The sequence below is a fragment of the Giraffa tippelskirchi genome, chromosome 10, assembly GCF_054371585.1.
Source record: "Giraffa tippelskirchi isolate mGirTip1 chromosome 10, T2T-mGirTip1v1.2.pri, whole genome shotgun sequence".
NCBI lineage: Eukaryota > Metazoa > Chordata > Mammalia > Artiodactyla > Giraffidae > Giraffa > Giraffa tippelskirchi.
In genome coordinates, this window is record NC_137284.1 from 94,348,772 (window position 1) to 94,371,773 (window position 23,002).

Sequence of the window (23,002 nt, forward strand, 5' to 3'; positions counted from 1 at the left end):
GGCTCCAAAACTGTGAGAAATAAATTGCTGTTGTCTATAAGTCACCCTGTTTATGGCATTTTGTTATAGCAGGCCAAAAGGACTAAGACACTATCCATTAAGAATGAAGAAATAAACTGATACATAAGCATACTATGCATGTATTGGTTTGGCCAAAAGGTCCATTCAGGTTTTCTTCACACGATGTAACAAACAAACATTTGGGAAAAACCAAAATGAACATTTTGGCCAACTCAATGTTAAAACAGTAGATACAAATCTCTATGTTATATTGCAAAGTGAATAAGTAAATCACAAAATAATACCTAAGTAAAAAAGAAAGATATATTTGTGTTGTAGTACAAGAGACTTTTAGCATGGTCTAGACTCAAATGTGAGTCTGATGCTAGTTTCAAGACTTGCTAGCTGGCACTGTTTTTTTTAGCAGTCTATAGTGGGCAGGCTACAAAGCTTTCTCAGCCTCAATTTCCAAATTTTGCTGTGGCAGATACTTTCTTTTCAAGGGTTGTTGTAAAATAAATGGCACAATCCAAGACACTGTAGATGTTTAATAACGGCAGTTATTTTTATGGCCCTACTCTAAGTGTAAAAAATGAATTCTCTGGTACCATTTAAGAGTCAGAAAAAGGATGTAAGAAATTGTCCCTATAGAACTTTAGGTTCTTATAACACGTAATTCTGGTGATTAGTAAAAAGGAAGGCTTAGAAAAAAATAACACATGTGTAATGATAAAAAAAATTTCGTATTATTATAAGCAAATACATGTACTTAGCATATAATCCACATATGATATATTCTATTATATCTTAAAACATTCAAATCATAAGGTTGAAAAGAAGTAACATATAGCTTTTGTAGGCATATAGAGGAATATATCCAAATACACATAGTGAGTTTAGATAACCATAAAGATGGTCCACAGAAAGGACCAACTTGAGAAATCACTTTATGATTCTTTCTCCTGTTGTGAATTAAGGCTATGGTTAAGCATACTAAAATGTTCTGATAGCCAAGAAACTTCCACAAGTAACCTTTAGGAAAATAAACTTAGGATCCTGGAAAGCTGTTCATTTTACATTTCAAGTTTTGTATTTTCAAGTCACCCTTTTTGGAAACACACTGTCACTAAAATTCTAGCTTTCCTTTATCTATCTCACCACTTAACCATTCATTAATGATCTAATTTTTGTCTCTTTTCAACCTTGTGGACTTGAGGCCTAAATATCTCATCTATAAAAAGAATTCTCCATTTATAGACTTAGTTATACTAAATTTCAAGCTGACATTTTCACTTACAGATATTCTACTTTAAAATCTGTTTCAATTTTTCTCCCACTAAAGATTTAATACTTGTCTATTTTCTGCTAAATGTTTTCAGCAAAATAATTATAAAGAAAAATACGTCAAGATCAAAGAATAAAACTTGTCAAATTAAAAAACACAGAGAACACAGACCACGCAATATGGATTATCTGTAGAGTTAGCACAGCAGCTCAGTGTGGCCAGGACAGTGGGAAGGGTGGCTTGTGTTTAAGAACATACACTTGGTTAAGATGACTTTCTTTTGTTTTACTGAGGGTGGATAATGATGCAAAGGACGTCCTCAAGTTCAAGGATATAGTGAGTGGTTGAGAAAAATAAATTACTTAACTGAAATGCTGGACTGGATGAAGCACAAGCTGGAAATAAGACTGCTGGGAGAAGTATCAATAACCTAGGATATGCAGATGACACCACACTTATGGCAGAAAGTGAAGAAGAACTAAAGAGCCTCTTGATGAAAGTGAAAGAGCTGGCTTAAAACTCAACATTCAGAAAACTAAGATCATGGCATTTGGTCCCATCACTTTCATGGCAAATAGATGGGGAAACAATGGAAACAGTGAAAGACTTTATTTTGGGGGGCTCCAAAATCACTGCAGATGGTGACTGCAGCCATGAAATTAAAAGACACTTGCGACTTCGAAGAAAAGCTATGACCAACCTAGACAGCATATTAAAAAGCAGAGACATTACTTTGCCAACAAAGGTCCATGTAGTTGAAGCTATGGTTTTTCCACTGGTCATGTATGGATGTGAGCTGGACTATAAAGAAAGTTGAGTGCCAAAGAATGGATGCTTTTGAACTGTGGTGTTGGAGAAGACTCTTGAGAGTCCCTTGGACTGCAAGGAGATGCAACCAGTCCATCCTAAAGGAAATCAGTCCTGAATATTCTTTGGAAGGACTGATGCTGAAGCTGAAACTCCAATACTCTGGCCACCTGATGCAAAGAACTGATTCATTTGCAAAGACCCTGATGCTGGGAATGATTGAAGGTGGGAGGAGAAGGGGAGAAGGGGATGACAGAGGATGAGATGGTTGGATGGCATTCACTGACTCAATGGACATGAGTTTGAGTAAGCTCTGGGAGTTGGTGATGGACAGGGAAGCCTGGCAGGGAAGTACTGCAGTTCATGGGGTTGGAAAGAGTCAGACACAACTGAACGACTGAACTGATACTGAAATAAATAAAAACATAGAGGAGTGGCAGAAATAATGTTATTAACAGCCAAAAAATAAGGATGAACATTAAAACGTTATTTGTCAATGCTCAATAGCATTTTTTTAAAAATAAACAATGCTCTTTGTACTATTAAGTAATATTTAAACTTTCTTTAAAAATTAAAATGAAAGTAGAAAAGTAAAACTGCTTAGAAAAAAAACAGAAAAAATTCACTCAAAAATTTTTAATTTAGTGACTTTTTCTTACCCTTAATTTAGCACTTTAGGATGGTAGGCCTGAGTAACTTAGGATCACAGACAATCTGGCCAAGAACATCAACTCAATCATAAGTTTTTGATATATCTTAATTTTGTTAAAGCTTTTTGTCATTACCGCCTTAACTGAAGTCACATGTTCCATTTACTACTGCTCTTGCCTGATGTGGAAAAGTGAAATATTTTCAGTGTATATGTTGGCTCTTCCTTGTGTTATCTTCAGTTGGGATCATCTCATGAAGTTATTTTTCTCCTGACACTTTCAGTAATTATACTGAATTCTATTGGCTATCATACTGAATTTCACTTATAATAATAAACCATATTTTTAAAGTAATAAACATCATAATAAAGCTTTTATAGCAAAGACTGAGAGAAAAATTAATGATCTAATTACCTACAAAGAGCTTCCATGGTCTCTGTGGGGCCAGTTCTCAATAAATAATGTTTTAAAAAATGCTTGTAAATTATCTGTCAAGGTTGCAAGAATAACTGAATAGAAGAGAGCATCGTATTAACATGCAAACACAAGGGACCACCCACTGGAACTGAAAGCAGCAAGCCTCAGGATATGACAGTGACCACCAAGGATCATTTTATGCAAAATCCTTCAGTTCAATTTGTTACCAACCAACTCTAAAAATTATACCAGAATCAACTGAACCATTTGGATATAGATAAAATTGGATTACAGTTATCCCTGAACAACACAAGTTTGAACTGCAATGGTCTACCAACATGCGGATTTTGTTCAATAGTAAATACTACAGTACTTAGTAAATACTAAATACTAAGTACTAGTAAATAGTAAATACTACACGATCCACAGTTGGTTGACTTCACTGAAGTAGAAGGGATGATAAGGAGGAACAATGAAAATGTTGTTATAAATTATACGTGGATTTTTTGATTGCAGGGAGTGTAGGTGCCCCAAACCCCCAAGCTGTTCAAGGGTCAACTGTACTTCATTTTACCATGTTTCAATTGGAGCAGTAAGGGAGGCCACCCAAAAAAACCATGGTTGGTGATCCCTACAATGACAGTAGAGATATCACATTTTGGCACATACTCTGAAATTCTTCCATCAATGACAGTTAAAGATATACTAAAGTCTTATTCCTTGAATTTCAATTAGCATACATACCTACTAGTTAAATATGTATACTTAACTTTAAAACATTAATGTAGAGAATTAAGATTATGATTCAGTCATGTAGCTATTAGTTTAAATATGTGCAATCATCTGTCTCAAATAGAGTAAATTTGGAGTTAAATTTTCATGGTCTAGAAACTTTAGAAAGTAAATCAATATTTCTCTTTTACAGTTTAAGCACTTAACATCCTCCAATCATTTTCTAATGGTTCAACTTAATTTCACACTAGGTAACAGTACATAAATGATACCTGGAGTGAGTGATCACGGGAAAGGAAATTTGACCAATTTGAAATAATTATTAATATACTTAAAAATATACATAATTTAACTTATAAAGTGGCACATAGATTTCTTAAAAAGTCTTACAAAATCTGCCTGCGTTCTGTAAGTGTAGCAATGATAGGAGGGCCATTTTTTAATAGATATAACACTTTTTTCTGGTTTAAATTCACAAGAGAGCTTCAAAATTTCACTTTAAAATTTTACAGTAAATTACTATTCAGTCAACTCAATATTTATAGTCAAGTATTGTATAATTAGTTATTTGAAACAAAATCATGAAGGTTTACAGAAGTGGTTATCACTTACCAGCTGCTCTGATTTTACACCATACAACTGGATGGTCTTTGCCACGTTTTTTGACACCGCTAATGTGAGGTTTGAATCAACAGCAGCTACGTTTAGTTCACTGAAGAAAACAAAAACAGACTTTAGCAATACAGTTTATCAACAAAGACAAGTATATGAACTTAAACCCATTAAACAACATGGTGATTCTTTTTATAGATTTCCCTGGTTGCCTCCAAGAATTGATTGGATTGTTTCATTTTCCCTCCTAAATTCAGCATTAAGAAAAAGTGCCCTGAGACGGTTTGGTTAATGACCAGTTTCTCATTAATAAAAGCATGTCATGTGTGGGTTCAGGCTGTGATTAAGAAGAGTAAATTGTGTACAGATTTTTCAAGTAGCACTCTTGTTCATACTGATAAGTGCAATTAGAGACACTGCATATCACAGACATCTGCAAGGAAATGACAGCTCTTGAATGGAAATGATGACCTCGGAAGGACATAGGCTAAAAATATAAATTACACGATATATCAAGATACTAAGTTTCTGTAGAAATTATGCCAACTCATGTTATTTTGATAGCGTAGCTTTTTTATATCAAAAGCACAACAAGGATTTAACTGGAAATTTAAAAAATCTAGACTCCTAAAGTATTTCTTTGCCATGCTTATTTTCAATTTTTTACACTGGATTATTTGGGACACTTCAGCTCACTGCTCCAAAAAAAGTATTTATAAAGACCATGTAAAGTATACCAGCAGTTAAAAACTGCATGAAAATGCATATACAAGCAGAAAGCAAGAAAAGTAATTATTGTCTCTGAAGTAGCAGAAAGAATCTTGGTATTTCCCAGATTCTCTTTTTGAAGAAAGTGAAAGACTTTAACAGTGCTTACTATGTGCATCAAAAATGCCCTTTCATTTAACAGTGAGACACAATCTTATTAACCCTCGTATTCACATTCTATTGAACAGTGGCATAAGTATGCTTTTTCAAGTCCCACCTTACAACTGATCACAGTGTGGTCAAGTTGCACAGGGGAAAGGGAGATACTGCTTTAATATTTCCATAAACAGGTCACAGATCGAGTTGAATTCATGACTGGTTTGATCACTACTATACTAAACAAATAATGGAGATATAATCAAAGTTTAACAATCCAGAGTCAGGCCTTTGAAAATCAAAGTAACTGTGGAGAGATTTAGGATCAATATTCTGGGATCTTTCAACACTGTATACATAGGAGATGTGCTTCTGCAGATTATACCTGTGGCTTTCTAGTCTTACTCTCAGATGCCTCAGAATCATTATCTGATGTGTGATATAAAAGAATTTAGACTTCTACACCCTGGTCCTATATTGCCTAACAACTATTTTCACTCATAAAATGTTCACCTAAATGTACAGAACTACTGTTATGACAACTTATATACTATGACAGGAACTGAGAGTCTCAATTGCAGACTGGGTCACCTGGGTGACCATAAAATGTCTAAAGACAACAGTATAACTACATTGTCTGCAAGCATTCAGGTGGCACCTCTGCTAGGATATCTTCCCTTTTAAGAGTTTTAAAAGCTGTCACATTCAACTTAGAAGGCTTAAAATAGCAAACACGAGTTGACTCATCAGGATTATAATACTTGTACACCATGAAGTACGTTCTGGATTTAAGATTAAAAAAAAAAATTACTCTCCATTACTCTCAATCTGTAAAATTATTTTTATATTTACTGTCCTACATAATACCAGAAATTTACTATGGCATAAAGAATTAGGTTGGTTTACTCTGCATCCTTGACAAGATAAAGAACAATTATAACTGACTATTTTCAGACTGTATTTAAATGGTTTTATTAATTGGAATCTCAAGTACTTAGGACATGTGCACTCATTCACTGCAAAACTCTTGATTTAATTGCTGCACTACTTACTTGAACAACTAGAGATAAATTTAAAATGTACTGCCATCAGACATCACTAACAAATGTGGTGGGCATTTTATGGCACGTCATTATATAAAAACACATACCTTGCTATAGTTTTAATGATACCTTCAAGTTCATCAGCAGAAGGAGGATTACGACCACCAGGGGGAAAAACCAAGTTGATAGGATCAAAGAGTCGAGATAATGATTTTGATAGATACGCAGCCTCGTAGGGTTGTAGCGAGTCTTTCAAAGCCTTTTCTGGACTGTAGGAACAAAGTTTATTAAAAATGAACTTAAATTATACAAGACTAAATACTATGGTATCGGGTTGTAAATACCTGTCTTAAAAACATATCCTCCATAAGACTCAAGAAAAAGGGATATATATATATACACTTATGACTGATTCACATTGTTGTACGACAGAAACCGACACAACATTGTAAATTATCCTCCAATTAAAAATAAAAATAAAGAAAAAATACATCTCTTCTATAGAAGGTAACTTTATATGGACTAAAGAGAAATTTTGTTTAAAAATTTATAAATATATTTATATACATTTGATAATTAAATGCTACTAAGAACTAAACATTTTAATTTATACATAATGCCTGGGTATAAATGTAAAATAATATGCCTCAGTACCTACTGTAGCAGTTTGTCACTTGAAACTGTAAGAGTAACACTGTAAAATCTAATTAATTCTAATGGGGCCATGTCTTCACTTAACATGTTTCTACACAACATACAAGAGAGGCAAGTCTGCAAAGACTGGCTCCCACCAGTTCAACCCTTTTCACACATAGATGCACTCTCATAAGCTCAGCGTCTGAGAGGGAAGTATACAAATGTAGGTTTTTATCAGCCTTCTGATACCAAAGTTGATACTAACAAGAATGAGGACAAAATAAAAAGTGTTTGTACAAGTTCCACAAAATCACAAAAAATCTCCCAACTGGAGTTCCTACTTTTATAACATTCTTTACAAACTAAAATTTAACCTACTAAACACTTCTTTCTCCCCCAGACCTCCAATGTTTTCAGTTATTTTTGTTGATTTTCATTTAGTTGTCCAATTACTGGACCTTATATTTTACCTCTGAAAATTATTATCAAATGTCTATAACCATATAATTAACTCTGTGTCTTCTCACATCAACCCTGATTATGATCCTTCTACTAACCTTTCCATTATCTTAAAAAACAAAAACAAATCCCCCTAAATGTTCATCTTGAAAACATCTGACCTGCTCCTTTGGTATCAGAAACTTGACTTTCTCCTTTCCAGCCTTGTTGGTCAAATGACAAGACCTAGAGGTCAGAACGCTCTTGGCTCCTACATCATAATTCCATGGTTATCTCTCAACACTTTCTCACTCAATGTAAGTATTTCAGTCAACACATAGTTCCTGAGAATCCTATGTACCAGCCCTTGTTAAGTGCCATGAAGATAGAGATGAAATTTGCTTTACAGCCCAGTGAAGAACTGTGTAGGTGGAGTTCTAACTATAATAATTTTTATAATAGATGATGCAAGTGCCCAGTAGGAACAGGGAAGAACTAGTACCTAAATCTGTCTGAGTCAATCCTCTACTGAGGTCCACACCAGCTATTTAAACGTCTTCCCTACTTCTGCTCTGATCATTTACTGCCCTTAAGAAGCCTCTGGAGAAGGCAACGGCAACCCACTCCAGTACTCTTGCCTAGAAAATCCCACGGAAGGAGGAGCCTGGTGGGCTGCAGTCCATGGGGTCACTAGCAGTCGGACACGACTTAGCGACTTCACTTTCACTTTTCACTTTCATGCACTGGAGAAGGAAATGGCAACCCACTCCAGTGTTCTTGTCTGGAGAATCTCAGGGATGGGGTTGCACAGAATCGGACATGACTGAAACGACTTAGCAGCAGCAGCAGCAGTAGCAAGAAGCCTCTTCCTTCTTCCACAGGAATTTCAGCACTAAATTATAAGTACTGACATTCTTCCTGTTCTCCAAGGATTCGCTCAGAAGGTCCTACAGTTTTACTCCAGAAACAAAGCTGCCAGGGCCTAGGTGGCTATCTGCCAGCAGCAGATCTGTGAGTGGTCGCACAAGAGAAGCAGCCCTATGCTCTATGTTTGAGAGGCTGGCTGAGAGGGAGAGCAAGGCCAAGGCCTGTGGTAGCTGCAGGAAACCAACCCACTGACACAGAGATGTGACAGAAGAACAACGTGACAGGGTCCAGCCTCAGGTGGAAGCAGAAGCCTAGCCTCACCCTAGCCCTGCTCCCAAGGCAGCCTGCCTCCCCTGCTCCCTACCCTGTTCTACCCTGTTAGTTTTGGAGAAACTGAAGAACTAGGCATGGGGGGTGTAGGATCCTTGGTGATTATGTCAAAACAGACAGCTTTCCTAAAACCTATCCTGTGCCTGCATGCGTGCTAAATCACTTCAGTTGTGCCCGACTCTTTGCATCCTATGGACTGTAGCCCGCCAGGTTCCTCTGTCCATAGCATTCTCCAGGCAAGAATACTGGAGTGGGCTGCCACTCCCTTCTCCAGGGGAACACACCCGACCCAGGGATCGAACCTGTGTCTTCTGCATTGCAGGAGGATTCTTTACCGCTGAGCCACCCGGGAAGCCTGTCCTATACTAGACGTCTACTTTTATTTTAGCTTTATTATGGGGTTTCCATATTTGAGTCATCTCCACCTCTAAGGTCTCCAACCTTGAAGACAACTTTCCACACCTCCACTTGCCCCTACCCCCTTCCCTCCTACAAACTCTCTTTAATGTGTACAATTTGCCAGGTACTTCCTGGAAGTGAGGAATGTAGCAATGAAGTCAGCTAAAAAAATTTCCTGCCCTCTTAAAGAGACGACACACAAAAGAAGAAATAAAGCTTTTAAATGACTTAATTGTGGAATATAACGAAGAGTAAGAAATTCTAAGAGAAGAAGGAAGCAAAGAAGCCAGAGAGCAGTTTTTATCCAACTTTAGATAGAGTGAGGCAAGGCAAGGCTTCCTGGGAAGATATGAGGGAAAAGGAGGGAGCAAGTTACATAGATTTCCAGAGCAGGCACTTTTATGAGGAGACAAGAAGTGCAAAGGCCCTGAGAGGGGACTTATACCTGGCCGAGTATGCCAAAGAGTGAGAGGAGCAGAGCACTTAAGTGACAGGAGAACAGTACAAAATGAGGTCTAAGAGCAAACAGGTGGAGCAAAACATGCTGGGTTTTGTATATCAATGAAAGTGCTACATTTTACTCAAAAGAACTTGCTCTTTGACCTGACTGGGATCAGTGCTGTGAAATCCTTTCCTGTGCTCATCCTCCATCAGCCCAGCATTTCAAGGTGCTCTCATGAGCATCCTGATTTTTCTAATTTACCTTCCTTTCAAAGTTGTAAGAAATATCTCATTTAGATGGTCTCTGTACCTGCTGCTAGGCTGCCCAAGCATTCCAGAGAAAAAGGAAATTGTTTCTACTGAACACTGATACAAACCCCTTGATTTCAAGAGACCTGAAGCTCAAGGTATTAAAAACCTTCTTTGCAGTCCTTCACTCTCTATAGCAGACCATTTGTTTCTAGACAAAGACCAGAACTACTACAATGATCTTTGTCAACTTGATACCAACTTTTTTTTTTCCTTTGTAACTTCACCTACATCTGATTTTCTTCTTATCTGAAAGAAAGAGTAGCTTTATTCCTTTGTTGATATCAAGACCTCTCAGATGAATTGAACCTACCTCCTCCTTTTCTATTCTTTTTTAGAAACTGCTTTATCGAGATTTACATTCAATTCAACCATTTAAAGTGTATAATTTGATGGTTTTCAGTATATTCATGGGTATGTGACACCATCACCATGCTCAAACTTAGAACATTTTTATCACCTTCAGAAGAAACCTCATACCCTTTAGCTTTAAAACATTTACCCTCCTCACCCCATTCCCAGCCCTATCCAACTACCAGTAGGCTTTATATCTCTAGAGATTTGCTGTTCTTGACTTTCATATGGATAGGATCATACAGTATATGCATTTGTATCTTACCTTTTTCACTTAGCATAACTTTTTCAAAGTTCAGGCATGCTGTAACAAGTGTTAGTACTTCATTCCTTTTTATGGCTGAATAGTATTCCACTGTGTGGACAGATCACATTTGGTTATCCATTTGTCTGCTGATGGACATTTGGCTTGTTTCTATCTTTTGGTAACTATGAATACTGCTATAAACATTCATTAAAAATTTGTGTGTGAATATACTTTAAAAAGTTCACTTTATATGCTTAGTTTTTCTTGCGATAACATACATAACACGTGAGTGTTGTGCACAATAAGGAAGCACCCACATATTGATCTCATTTGTCTGACACTTGGCTTCAGCTAACTGGCAGCTGAGAGCAGCATGAGAAATACTTCAGTGCTGTTCTTCTTAGGCAGAAAGCCCTCTGGTTGGGAATGGTGGGAGAGGGAGCCCTTGGTTCTTGGCTGCCACAGTTTGGAGTGGAGCTTGTGCCTTGCTGAGCTGGGAAGAGGAAGGGAGGAAACAACTGTCTTGGTTCTAGTATCATAGACTCTTATGGAATTCTTTCTACCAAATTTTCATAAACTTTCTTGCACTGATGATTTTTCATTTGCTGTTTGCTTTTAAAATCATTTCCAGAGGCATTGAATTGTTTGGTTTTTGTTGTAATAGTTTTCACCAGATTCATTGGGGATGGGTCAGCAGAATGGGGAGTGCTGTCATTGCAGAAGTCAATCTCCTCCCATTCTGCCTTTCATAAATTCTAATAATGCTCTTGTATCCACCATTCCACACTTAGGCCTTGAACCATCTTATTTTGCTACAGCAAGAGGTCAATTCTCAGTCCTAAGCTTCTTCAGCTTTTCAACAGCATGTGACACAGTTAACCATTCCTCCTCTGACTTAAATGAACTCATTCCTTAGAGTTCCACACAACTTTGAGTTTTCCTCCTATCTCACCAATTTTTTTCTGTCTCAGTCCTGCAGACTGCTATTCCTCCAAGAAAGCTATAAATTCTGGAGTGCATATCTTGGGCCAAAGTTCCCTTTTCTCTTTACATATATCTTCCCTATAGAATCTCCTCCAGTCCCATGATTTTTAAGGATCTGCATAGTGATGATTCTCAAATATGCATTTCTAGCCCTGATTCACAGTCAACTACCTTTTCAACAAGTCTATAACATCTCTATTTGCATCTTTGATTCAACAGTTTCAAAAGAAAACCCTTTGTTCAACACTACTTGAGACAATGGCTTCCAATCTTTGGTCTTCTCCCAACTTGTCCACACATATCCTTGATTCTTCTTTTCCTCTCAAATCCAATCTACTAGCAAGTTATACTGCTCGCTAAACTATATCTCGAATCAATCTGACCAGTTCTCACCACCTCATCCACTCATCCTGTTTTAGGCTGCTGTCATTTCCTGTCTGGATAAACAAAATAGCTTCCATTTCCCACTTCTCTTTCCCTGTGGTGATGCTTTCCCTTTGTCCACACAGAAGCCCTAGTGTTAATTTTAAAGTGTTTATCAGTTCATATCATTCCTCTGTTTAAAAGCAATGGTTTCTACTGTTCTGAATAAACTCCAAATCCCATATCATGGTGAATAAAGCCTTACTTGATCTTACACTTCCCTCCCTCTTTGAGCCAGTTTCATAGCCCCAACTCTCCCTCTTTCACTGTGGTCCAGCTTTCTATTCCTCAACATCTCCATCTTAGTTTTCTCAAAGACTCTACATCTGCTGTTCTCTCTGCCTGCAGAAATCTTACTCCAAATCTTCCACAGCTGATTTCTTACGAGGTCTTGGGTCAAAGTCATCCTCTCATAGAGGTCTTCCCTCACCATCTTATATAAGGCGCTCTATCATGTTGTCTTGTCTCTTTTTTTTTGGGGGGGGGGCATGGTTGTAGGACCCTAGTTCCCCAACCAGGGATTATAGCCAGGCCCCAGTAGTGAAAGCACTGAGTCATAACAACTCGACCATCAGGGAATTCACTTGTTACATTTTCTTCATAACAAGAACAGCTCTCAAATTCAGCATGAATACTTAATGATGAAAAATGCTAACCTGGTTATTTGTGCCTTGACTCTACTCAGATTCTTCCAAGATCTTGTTCATTACCTCTTGCTCTCTCCACTGGCTACTTCTATCTATAAACACTCTCAGTTTTCCCTCTGTAATTAAAAACAACAAAAAAGCCTTCCTTCGGCGCAGCTACCATGGTCAAATTTATATTTGATTCTTTGCCTCACTCCTCAAAAGAATATGTAAAACATAACGTAATTGTTCTTCACTATTCTCATTATTTTTTGGTTTCTTAGGGTACAGGTCACAACTCCTCTTCCACATCAACTACTTTACTGAAGTTAGTCTCCAAAAGGTGACAATGATATCCCACTAGTCAAAATAAAAGGTTTTTTTCATTCTGATTTTTTTCTCTACATTGAATTTACTGTCTTTCCCCTACCCCCATGAGTAACATATGCTCATTTTAAATAAAAGCAGGACTACAAAATAAAAACTCTACCTATTGGAGATAAAGCATTACTACTTTTTGCTATGTGTGTTTCCAGAGCTTTTCAGTACAAGCATATGAATTTCAAAATAAAACTAAGCCAGAAATAGAATGATACTATATATTTTACTTCATATACTTAAAAAAAAAAACAAAACCTTAATATACTGGATTGGCCAAAAAGCTTGTTCGGGTTTACTTCATGTTTAATGTGAAAGAGCAACTGAAGAGAACCAAGTCCCTGCTATGACCCCAGCTTACTCTTATGCCACTTACTCTACCAGTCAGAACTTTTACAATCTGTAGTTTACCAGTCAGAACTTCTTACTACAGTGGATACAATTCAACTATAAGTATTCAGGATAAAAAAAAAGTTGAGACAAACATTAAAAAAGCACTCATAAATCTATCATTTCTCTTACAAGGTAGGTGATAAGAATCTGTTGTTACTTGAGCCAATCTCATCACAATAAATGATTCAAGTGTTTAAAGGAAGTGTGCAAACCAATCAATTGATTTGGTACTTACAGAGAAATATGAAAACAGTACTTCTTTTCAATTTAGGAGGAAAGCTGGCGGGTTTAAACTTACTGAGTTGGTACATTGTTTTCCATTGTGGCTTATAAATATAACTACATATACTATACTTCATGACTCATCTAAGAGAATTTCAGGTTTAATTTCGACAGTACTTAGTTTTTGCCCATCAGACTGAGAACCTATCCCAGCATAAGATTTGTCTCCACTATAGTTTCTGAACATATTAGTTCCTTTTATATCACATTTATGCCAGTGGCCCATCAATAATGATGCTATATAATTAAAATATAGTATCAGTTAAAGGACAGTGACTACACATGCTCATCTCTTCTATTCACCTTACTTGGTGATAGCCTTTAAGATAAATTCTCAGCAGGAATCAGGCTGCTCAACTAAGGATAAAAGTTCAACTCCTTAAGTCAAAAGTGTTGTGAAATCTTTTAAGGTAAATAAATAAATACTAATCATTACAAGTATTCAGAAAGATTAACATTTCCCCAATTTCTAACTTGTAATAAAAATAAAGGACAAAATCCTCAACGTGCCAACAAACAGATTTGATTACACAAACATACTCATAATCTGGCTTTTTTGGTATGAATACATCTTGTGTATCATCTTCCATGTGTTGTAAGTCAGCATAGAGGTCCGCAGTTCCACTTGAATTAAAATTTCCTTGAATATTTTGGCTGTATTGTTGAAGACGCTTCCATAAGTCATTATAAAGCCGCAATAATTTTGGGTATTCTCCCTCAAATGCCTGTTTCAAAAACATAGAAGCTGCCAAGCAAAACAATAAAATGGATTAGATAAATGATAAAATAATAAAATGTAGCAAATAAAGTTTCTTTTGTATATGAAAACAGTACTACAAATAGCCTATACCGCAGGACAAAAAAAAGGTGTGTTTTAATAAGGCTTTTCAAAATAATGCCGGTAACAGTAATTTTCCTCCCAAATTATTTACTGCATTTGATATATGTACCCTATATTGGGTTGGCCACAAAGTCCCTTTGGTTTTTGAAACTTAATCTATAAGGAAACAAAGTTGAAGACTTTAATTTTTTCTTTCAAAAACTGATAAAATACACAGAAAATCAGGAAGCATAAAAAAACCTGACAACCACCCATGATTTACTTAAATTGACATATATAGAATACTTCATCCAAAACAGCAAAATAGCCATTGTTTTCAAGTACATATGAAATATTTACCGAAAATGACAACTGCTGATGCCAGGAAATCATCTGAATAAATTTGAAAGGCTTCAAATCATACAAATTATGAAAGCCAAAACAGTTTTAAATAAGAAATCAGTAACAGAAAGATATATTTAAATGATCCTGGATAAAAATCCAAAAGTAGAATTTCTAGACCAGTTCTATATTTAATTTTCTGAGAAACCTCCATACTGTTCTTCATAGTGACTGCATTAGTTTATTATATTCCCGCTAAGAAGGTACAAGGGTTCCCTTTTCACGACAACCTCATCAGCACTTATTTTTTTTCTTTTTTACTAGTCATTCTAACAGATGTGAGATGATATCTAACTGTGTTTTTTATTTGCATTTTGCTGATGATACTAAGCATCTTTTCATGTACTGTTGGCCTTCCTTATGTTGTCTATAGAAAAATGTCTACTCAGATCCTGTCCATTTTGTTTTACTGGATACTTTGGTTTTTTGCTACTGAGTTGTATGAGTAGATACCCCTTGTCCAAGGTAAGGAGCAATGGCTGCACTTTGCTGGAGCAGCCATGAAGAGATACCCCACGTCCAAGGTAAGAGAAACCCAAGTAAGATGGTAGGTGTTGTGAGAGGGCATCAGAGGGCAGACACACTGAAACTATAACTACAGAAAACTAGCTAGTCTGATCACACGGACCACAGCCTTGTCTGTCTCAGAAACTAACCCATGCCGTGTGGGGCCACCCAAGACGGATGGGTCATGGTGGAGAGGTCTGACAGAATGTGGTCCACTGGAGAAGGGCATGGCAAACTACTTCAGTATTCTTGCCTTGAGAACCCCATGAACAGTATGAAAAGGCAAAAGGATAGGACACTGAAAGATGAACTCCCCAGGTCGGTAGGTGCCCAATATGCTACTGGAGATCAGTGGAGAAATAACTGCAGAAAGAATGATGGGATGGAGCCAAAGCAAAAACAATACCCAGCTGTGGATGTGACTGGTGATAGAAGCAAAGTCCGATGCTATAAAGAGCAATATCGCATAGGAACCTGGAATGTTAGGTCCATAAATCAAGGCAAATTGGAAGTGGTCAAACAGGAGATGGCAAGAGTGAACGTCGACATTCAAGGAATTAGCGAACTAAGATGGACTGCAATGAGTGAATTTAACTCAGATGACCATCATATCTACTACTGTGGGCAGGAATCCCTTAGAAGAAATGGACTAGCCATCATGGTCAACAAGAGTCCAAAATGCAGTACTTGGATGCAATCTCAAAAACGACAGAATGATCTCTGTTCGTTTCCAAGGCAAACCATTCAATATCACGGTAATCCAAGTCTATGCCCCGACCAGTAACGGCTGAAGAAGCTGAACTTGAACGGTTCTACAAAGACCTACAAGACCTTTTAGAACTAACACCCAAAAAAGATGTCCTTTTCATTATAGGGGACTGGAATGCAAAAGTAGGAAGTCAGGAAACACCTGGCGTTAACAGGCAAATTTGGCCTTGGAGTACAGAATGAAGCAGGGCAAAGGCTAATAGAGTTTGGCCAAGAGAACGCACTGGTCATAGCAAACACCCTCTTCCAACAACACAAGAGAAGACTCTACACATGGACATCACCAGATGGTCAACACCAAAATCAGACTGATTATATTCTTTGCAGACAAAGATGGAGAAGCTCTATACAGTCAGCAAAAACAACACCAGAAGCAGACTGTGGCTCAGATCATGAACTCCTTATGGCCAAATTCAGACTTAAATTGAAAAAAGTAGGGAAAACCACTAGACCATTTAGGTATGACCTAAATCAAATCCCTTATGATTATACAGTGGAAGTGACAAATAGATTTAAGGGACTAGACCTGATAGACAGAGTGCCTGATGAACTATGGACAGAGGTTCATGACATTGTACAGGAGACAGGGATCAAGACCATCTCCATGGAAAAGAAATGCAAAAAAGCAAAATGCTGTCTGAGGAGGCCTTACAAATACCTGGGAAAAGAAGAGAAGCGAAAAGCAAAGGAGAAAAGGAAAGATATTCCCATCTGAATGCAGAGATCCAAAAAATAGCAAGGAGAGATAAGAAAGCCTTCCTCAGCGATCAATGCAAAGAAATAGAGGAAAACAACAGAATGGGAAAGACTAGAGATCTCTTCAAGAAAACTAGAGATACCAAGGGAACATTTCATGCAAAGATGGGCTTGATAAAGGACAGAAATGGTATGGACCTAACAGAAGCAGAAGATATTAAGAAGAGGTGGCAAGAATACACAGAAGAACTGTACAAAAAAGATCTTCACGACCCAGATAATCATGATGGTGTGATCACTCACCTAGAGCCAGGCATCCTGGAATGTGAAGTCAAGTGGGCCTTAGAAACCATCACTATGAACAAAGCTAGTGGAGGTGATGGAATTCCAGTTGAGCTATTTCAAATCCTCAAAGTTGATGCTGTGAAAGTGCTGCACTCGATATGCCAGCAAATCTGGAAAACTCAGCACTGGCCACAGGACTGGAAAAGGTCAGTTTTCGTTCCAATCCCAAAGAAAGGCAATGCCAAAGAATGCTCAAACTACCACAGAATTGCACTCATCTCACATGCTGGTAAAGTAATGCTCAAAATTCTCCAAGTCAGGCTTCAGCAATACGTGAACCGTGAACTTCAGATGTTCAAGCTGGTTTTAGAAAAGGCAGAGGAACCAGAGATCAAAATGCCAACATCTGTTAGATCATCGAAAAAGCAAGAGAGTTCCAGAAAAACATCTATTTCTGCTTTATTGACTATGCCAAAGCCTTTGACTGTGTGGATCACAATAAACTGTGGAAAATTCTGAAAGAGATGGGAATACCAGACCATCTGACCTGTCTCTTGAGAAACCTGTATGCAGGTCAGGAAGCAACAGTTAGAACTGGACATGGAACAACAGGCTGGTTCCAAATAGGAAAAGGAGTACGTCAAGGCTGTAGGTTGTCACCCTGCTTATTTAACTTAGATGCAGAGTACATCATGAGAAACGCTGGGCTGGAAGAAACACAAGCTGGATAATCAAGATTGCCGGGAGAAATATCAATAACCTCAGATATGCAGATGACACCACCCTTATGGCAGAAAGTGAAGAACTAAAGAGTCTCTTGATGAAAGTGAAAGGGGATAGTGAAAAAGTTGGCTTAAAGCTCAACGTTCAGAAAACTAAGATCATGGCATCTGGTCCCGTCACTTCATGGGAAAGAGATGGGGAAACAGTGGAAACAGTGGCTGACTTTATTTTTTTGGGCTCCAAAATCACTGCTGATGGTGACTGCAGCCATGAAATTAAAAGACACTTACTCCTTGGAAGGAAGGTTATGGCCAACCTAGATAGCATATTTAAAAGCAGAGACCTTACTTTGCCAACGAAGGTCCATCTAGTCAAGGCTATGGTTTTTCCAGTGGTCATGTATGGATGTGAGTTGGACGGTGAAGAAAGCTGAGTGCCGCAGAATTGATGCTTTTGAACTGTGGTGTTGGAGAAGACTCTTGAGAGACCCTTGGACTGCAAGGAGATCCAACCAGTCTATCCTAAAGCAGATCAGTCCTGGGTGTTCATTGGAAGGACTGATGTTGAAGCTGAAACTCCAATACTTTGGCCACCTCATGCGAAGAGTTGATTCACTGGAAAAGATCCTGATGCTGGGAAGGATTTGGGGCAGGAGGAGAAGGGGATGACAGAGGATGAGATGGTTGGATGGCATCAACGACTCGATGGACATGGGTTTGGGTAAACTCCGGGAGTTGGTGATGGACAGGGAGGCCTGGAGTGCTGCGATTCATGGGGTCGCACAGAGATGGACACGACTGAGTGACTGAACTGAACTGTATGAGTTCTATATATTTTGGATATTAACCCCTAATCAGGTATGTAATTTTCAAATTACATTTTGAGTTACATTTAGTAGGCTGTCCTCTCATTTTGTTCATGGTTTCCTTTGCTGTATAGAGGTTTTTTGTTTGATATAGTCCCACTTGTTTATTTTTCCTTTTGTTGTCTTTGCTTTTGAAGTCAAATTTAAAAAATTGTAATGGAATATGACTATATATCTGTTAGACTGATAAAATTACAAAAATCAAATGTTGGTGAGTACAGAGATACTAAAACTCTATATACTGTTGGTAGAAAAGCAAAACTGGTCATTTTGCAAAAAAGTCTCGCATTTTCTTAAGCTGTTAAAGATATACCTACCATATGGTCAAACCATTCCTCTTCTCCATGTTTATCCAACAGAAATAAAAGTATATGTCCATATAAAGATTTATATATGAACACTCAAAGCACCTTGATTTATAATAGCCAAAAACTGGAAACAACCCAAATTGTCCATCCATAAGTGAATGCATGTACAAACTGTAGTATACTTGCACAACGGAATACTATACAGAAGTACACATTACAATATGGATGACTCTAAATACAATCATGCTGCTTGAAAGGCAAATAAGTATCCATAATACATGCTGTATCATTCAATCTGTACATAGTTCCAGGAAAAGTAAACTTGCTCAAAGTGACAAAAAGCTTGTCAAGAATTTTCCTGCGGAAGGAGAAGGGAGATGGCAGGGAGAGAAATTATAAAGGGGTACATGGAAACTTTTGCTGATGACAAGTATATTCACTGATCTTCACTGCTGTGATGCTTTCATGGATGTGCACGTATGTCAAAACTTAACAAAACTGTGTACATTAATTATGTTCAGGTTATAGATGTCCATCAGCAGACGAATGGATAAGGAAGCTGTGGTACATATACACATGGAATATTACTCAGCCATTAAAAAAAATACATTTGAATCGGTTCTATTGAGATGGATGAAACTGGAGCCCATTATACAGAGTGAAGTAAGCCAGAAAGAAAAACACCAGTACAGTATACTAATGCATATATATGGAATTTGAAAGATGGTAACGATAACCCTATATGCGAGACAGAATAAGAGACACAGATGCATAGAACAGTCTTATGGACTCTGAGGGAGAAGGTGAGGGTGGGACATTCTGGGACAATAGCATTGAAACATGTATATTATCGTATGTGAAACAGAACACCATTCCATGTTTGATGCATGAGACAAATGCTCGGGACTGGGGCAATGGGATGACCCAGAGGGATGAGATGGGGAGGGAGGTGGGAGGGGGGTCCAGGAAGGGGAACACATGTAAACCCATGGCTGATTCATGTCAATGTATGGCAAAAACTACTACAATATTGTAAAGTAATTATCCCCCAACTAAAATAAATAAATTGATTTAAAAACAAACAAACAAAAAAAACAAACAAAAAAAATTATGTTCAGGTTATTGTATACCAATTACACTCTAGTAAAAAACTGTTTAAAAAAATCTCAGCGAGGCCTTCTTTGAAATCCCTCCTCCCCAATGAAAAAGCCATTCACCATGGCCCTGAGTGTTCCCACATATTCTTGCAGGGTATGTCAACAATGAGAGGCCCTAGCTGCTCTTTATCCAGGCCATTTATCTGTAGCTAGGTTTGCATCTGGAGCAAGTAGCCTTGAAAGATGAAGTAACTTCCTCAGCACACAAACAGCAGGCTTGCTACTGCTTACAGCAAAAGTGGCAGATTCTCCCAGCTTAAGGGAGACAACAAACAAGGATGTCAATGCTCACGCAGCTTGGTATGCTGTGAGTAATAAAGTCCTTCTGCTCTGACCCAGGAGTCTCGTGTCTTCTAACAATATCCAGAGCACTTTGGCAGGCTAACCTTTCTAAGTAGGGTAAAAATCTCAGATCTTTCACAGTTCTTGAAGCTAAATCATATTCCTTTCATTCTAGGAATCTGCTTTTTGCCTTTCCATTTACCACAATTTACAATTTTATTTGTGTAACGTATATTTCCCATACTTGACTATAAACTCCATGAGAACAAGGACAAGACTTGTTTTCTTCAATGCATATTTGGTACCCCACACAGTGCCTGACATAGTAGAAATTAAGTAAGTATCTCTTAATGACAGAATAAATTAAGTTTTGCTTTTCAATGGACAGTATGCTCACTTTCACAGACATCTTATCTATGCAGAACAATGCACTGTTGAGGGTTTCAGAGAGCCAAACTTTGACTATATTATCTCAGTAAACATGACTGACACATCGATTCTAAGTTACTTAAATCAAATACATTTAAAGTTTACAAATAAATATTGTGTGGTAATTCCTGAAGTTAATTTCTACTTTACTTTCTTTTATAAGTAGGTTTAAAATGTTCACATCAAAATTACCTATAAACTTGAATACAATCAATTATTTATTTGATAAATGTCTGTAGAACTTAACTGCATATCTTAATAATCTAACAAATCATCTACAGATAGAAAATGACAGGTTACTAATTCTCAGTTACTAAGTAATTCATTACTCAGATTATGCCTTCATGAGAGCAACTGTTCTTTTTGGGCAATACTAGTGACTCCAACATAGACACTAACATGGAGATGAAACTCATCTTTATTTCAGTACCTTGTTTTATGAAGATTTCTTCATAGCAATGAACACTGTAAGAAATTATTTATTAGTTTGTGTTGACTGTCTATGTTCCCTCATTAGAATGCAAGTTTAATGAGACAGGGATACTATTTGATTTGTCTCTGTATTTCCTTTACCTAGAATAACACCAGGCATTGAATTACTGAATGAACAAACTGAAAAAAGAATGAAGAAGGACTTAGGTATGGAATTAAATCTTTTCCCTAGATTCTAATAGCCTAGACTTCATTACCTCACTCCTCCTAGACCCCCTAGTTTATCCCAAAGCTGCAGCTCTCACAGATCTGGCCTTAGTCTTGAGTAGCCGTGCTTAATCTCAGCCTGTGTATCTGACTCTGCCAGCACATCTACCTGTGTGAAGACGCAACACCTCATCTCTCAGCCACTGACTGGAGTCCTGACCAAGAAAGGGCATCACTCCTGAAAACTTCCATCAACCTCCAGACAACCAAATCCTGGTCAGTGTGAAATATGGAAGGTAGACTAATCGACTCAACACGTATTTGCTGATCATTTACTATATGACAAATGCTGCTGTAAATGGTGCATACGCAGTAGTGAACAAAAGAAGCAAAGTTCCTACCATGAGAAGCTTATGCTCCAATGAAGGAGAAAGACAGTAAACAAATTAGTATGTAACATAATATCAAGGTTAGAGAATAGTGATGTTGTTCAGTAGCCCAGTCATGTCCGACTCTTTGCAACCCCATGGACTGCAGTATGCCAGGCCTTCCTGTCCTTCACCATCTCCCAAAGTTTGCCCAAGTTCATGTCCACTGCATTGGTGATGCCATCTAGCCATCTCATCCTCTGATGTCCCCTTTTCCTTCTGTCTTCCATCTTTCCCAGCATCAGGGACTTTTCCAGTGAGTTGGCTGTTCACATCAGATGATCAAAATATTGGCACTTCAGCTTCAGTATCAGTCCTTCCAACAAGTATTCAGGATTGATTTCCCTTAAGATTGACTGGTTTGTTCTCCTTTCTGTCCAAGGGACTCTTAGGAGTCTTCTCCAGCACCACAGTTTGAAGGCATCTATTTTTTGGCATTCTGCCTTCTTCACGGTCCAGCTTTCATAACCGTACGTGACACTGGGAAGACCATAGCCTTGACTATATGGATCTCTGTCAGCAGAGTAATGTCTTTGCTTTTCAACACACTGTTTAGGTTTGTCATCGCTTTCTTGTTAAGAAGCAATAGTCTTTTGATTTCATGGCTGCAGTCACTGTCCGCAGTGATTTTGGAGCCCAAGAAAAGGAAATCTGTCACTACTTTCATCTTTTTCCCTTCTATTTGCCATGCAGTAATGGGGCTGGATGCCATAATCTGTTTTCTTTTTTAATATTTAGTCTTAAGCTGGCTCTTTTACTCTCCTCCTTCACCCACAACAAGAGGCTCTTCAGTTCCTCTTCACTTTCTGCCATTAGAGTGGTATCATCTGTGTATCTGAGGTTGTTGATGTTTCTCCTGCCTATTCTGATTCCAGCTTGTAACTCATCCAGCTCCGCATTTCTCATGATGTGCTCACATACAGATTAAACAAACAGGGTGACAGCAGACAGCCCTGTCATACTCCTTTCTCAATCTTGAACCAGTCAGTTGTTCCATACAGGGTTCTTAACTGTTGCTTCTTGACCCACATACAGGTTTCTCAGGAGACAGGTATTGGTCTGGTATTTCCATCTCTTTAAGAACTTTCCACAGTTTGTTATGATCCACACAGTCAAAGGCTTTAACTTTTGTTGTCGATGAAACAGAAGTAGATGTTTTTCTGGAATTCCTTTGCT

At 37.8% G+C, this 23,002-nt stretch overlaps 1 protein-coding gene across 9 annotated transcripts in view; it reads right to left on the reverse strand.

Annotated features, from left to right (window-relative positions):
- The window catches only part of COG5 (component of oligomeric golgi complex 5), a 283,074-nt gene that overhangs the window by 54,439 nt on the left and 205,633 nt on the right, over positions 1 to 23,002 (reverse strand). For 8 of the 9 annotated variants that reach the window (XM_081535940.1, XM_081535943.1, XM_081535942.1 and 5 more), the window contains 3 exons: positions 14,058 to 14,262; positions 6,518 to 6,679; positions 4,504 to 4,603 (listed from right to left, as the gene is read on the reverse strand). In XM_081535940.1, coding sequence (XP_081392066.1) covers positions 4,504 to 4,603; positions 6,518 to 6,679; positions 14,058 to 14,262 — 467 coding nt within the window. The remainder of the gene's footprint in view (positions 1 to 4,503; positions 4,604 to 6,517; positions 6,680 to 14,057; positions 14,263 to 23,002) is intronic. The other variant, XM_081535938.1, reaches the window with a different exon arrangement.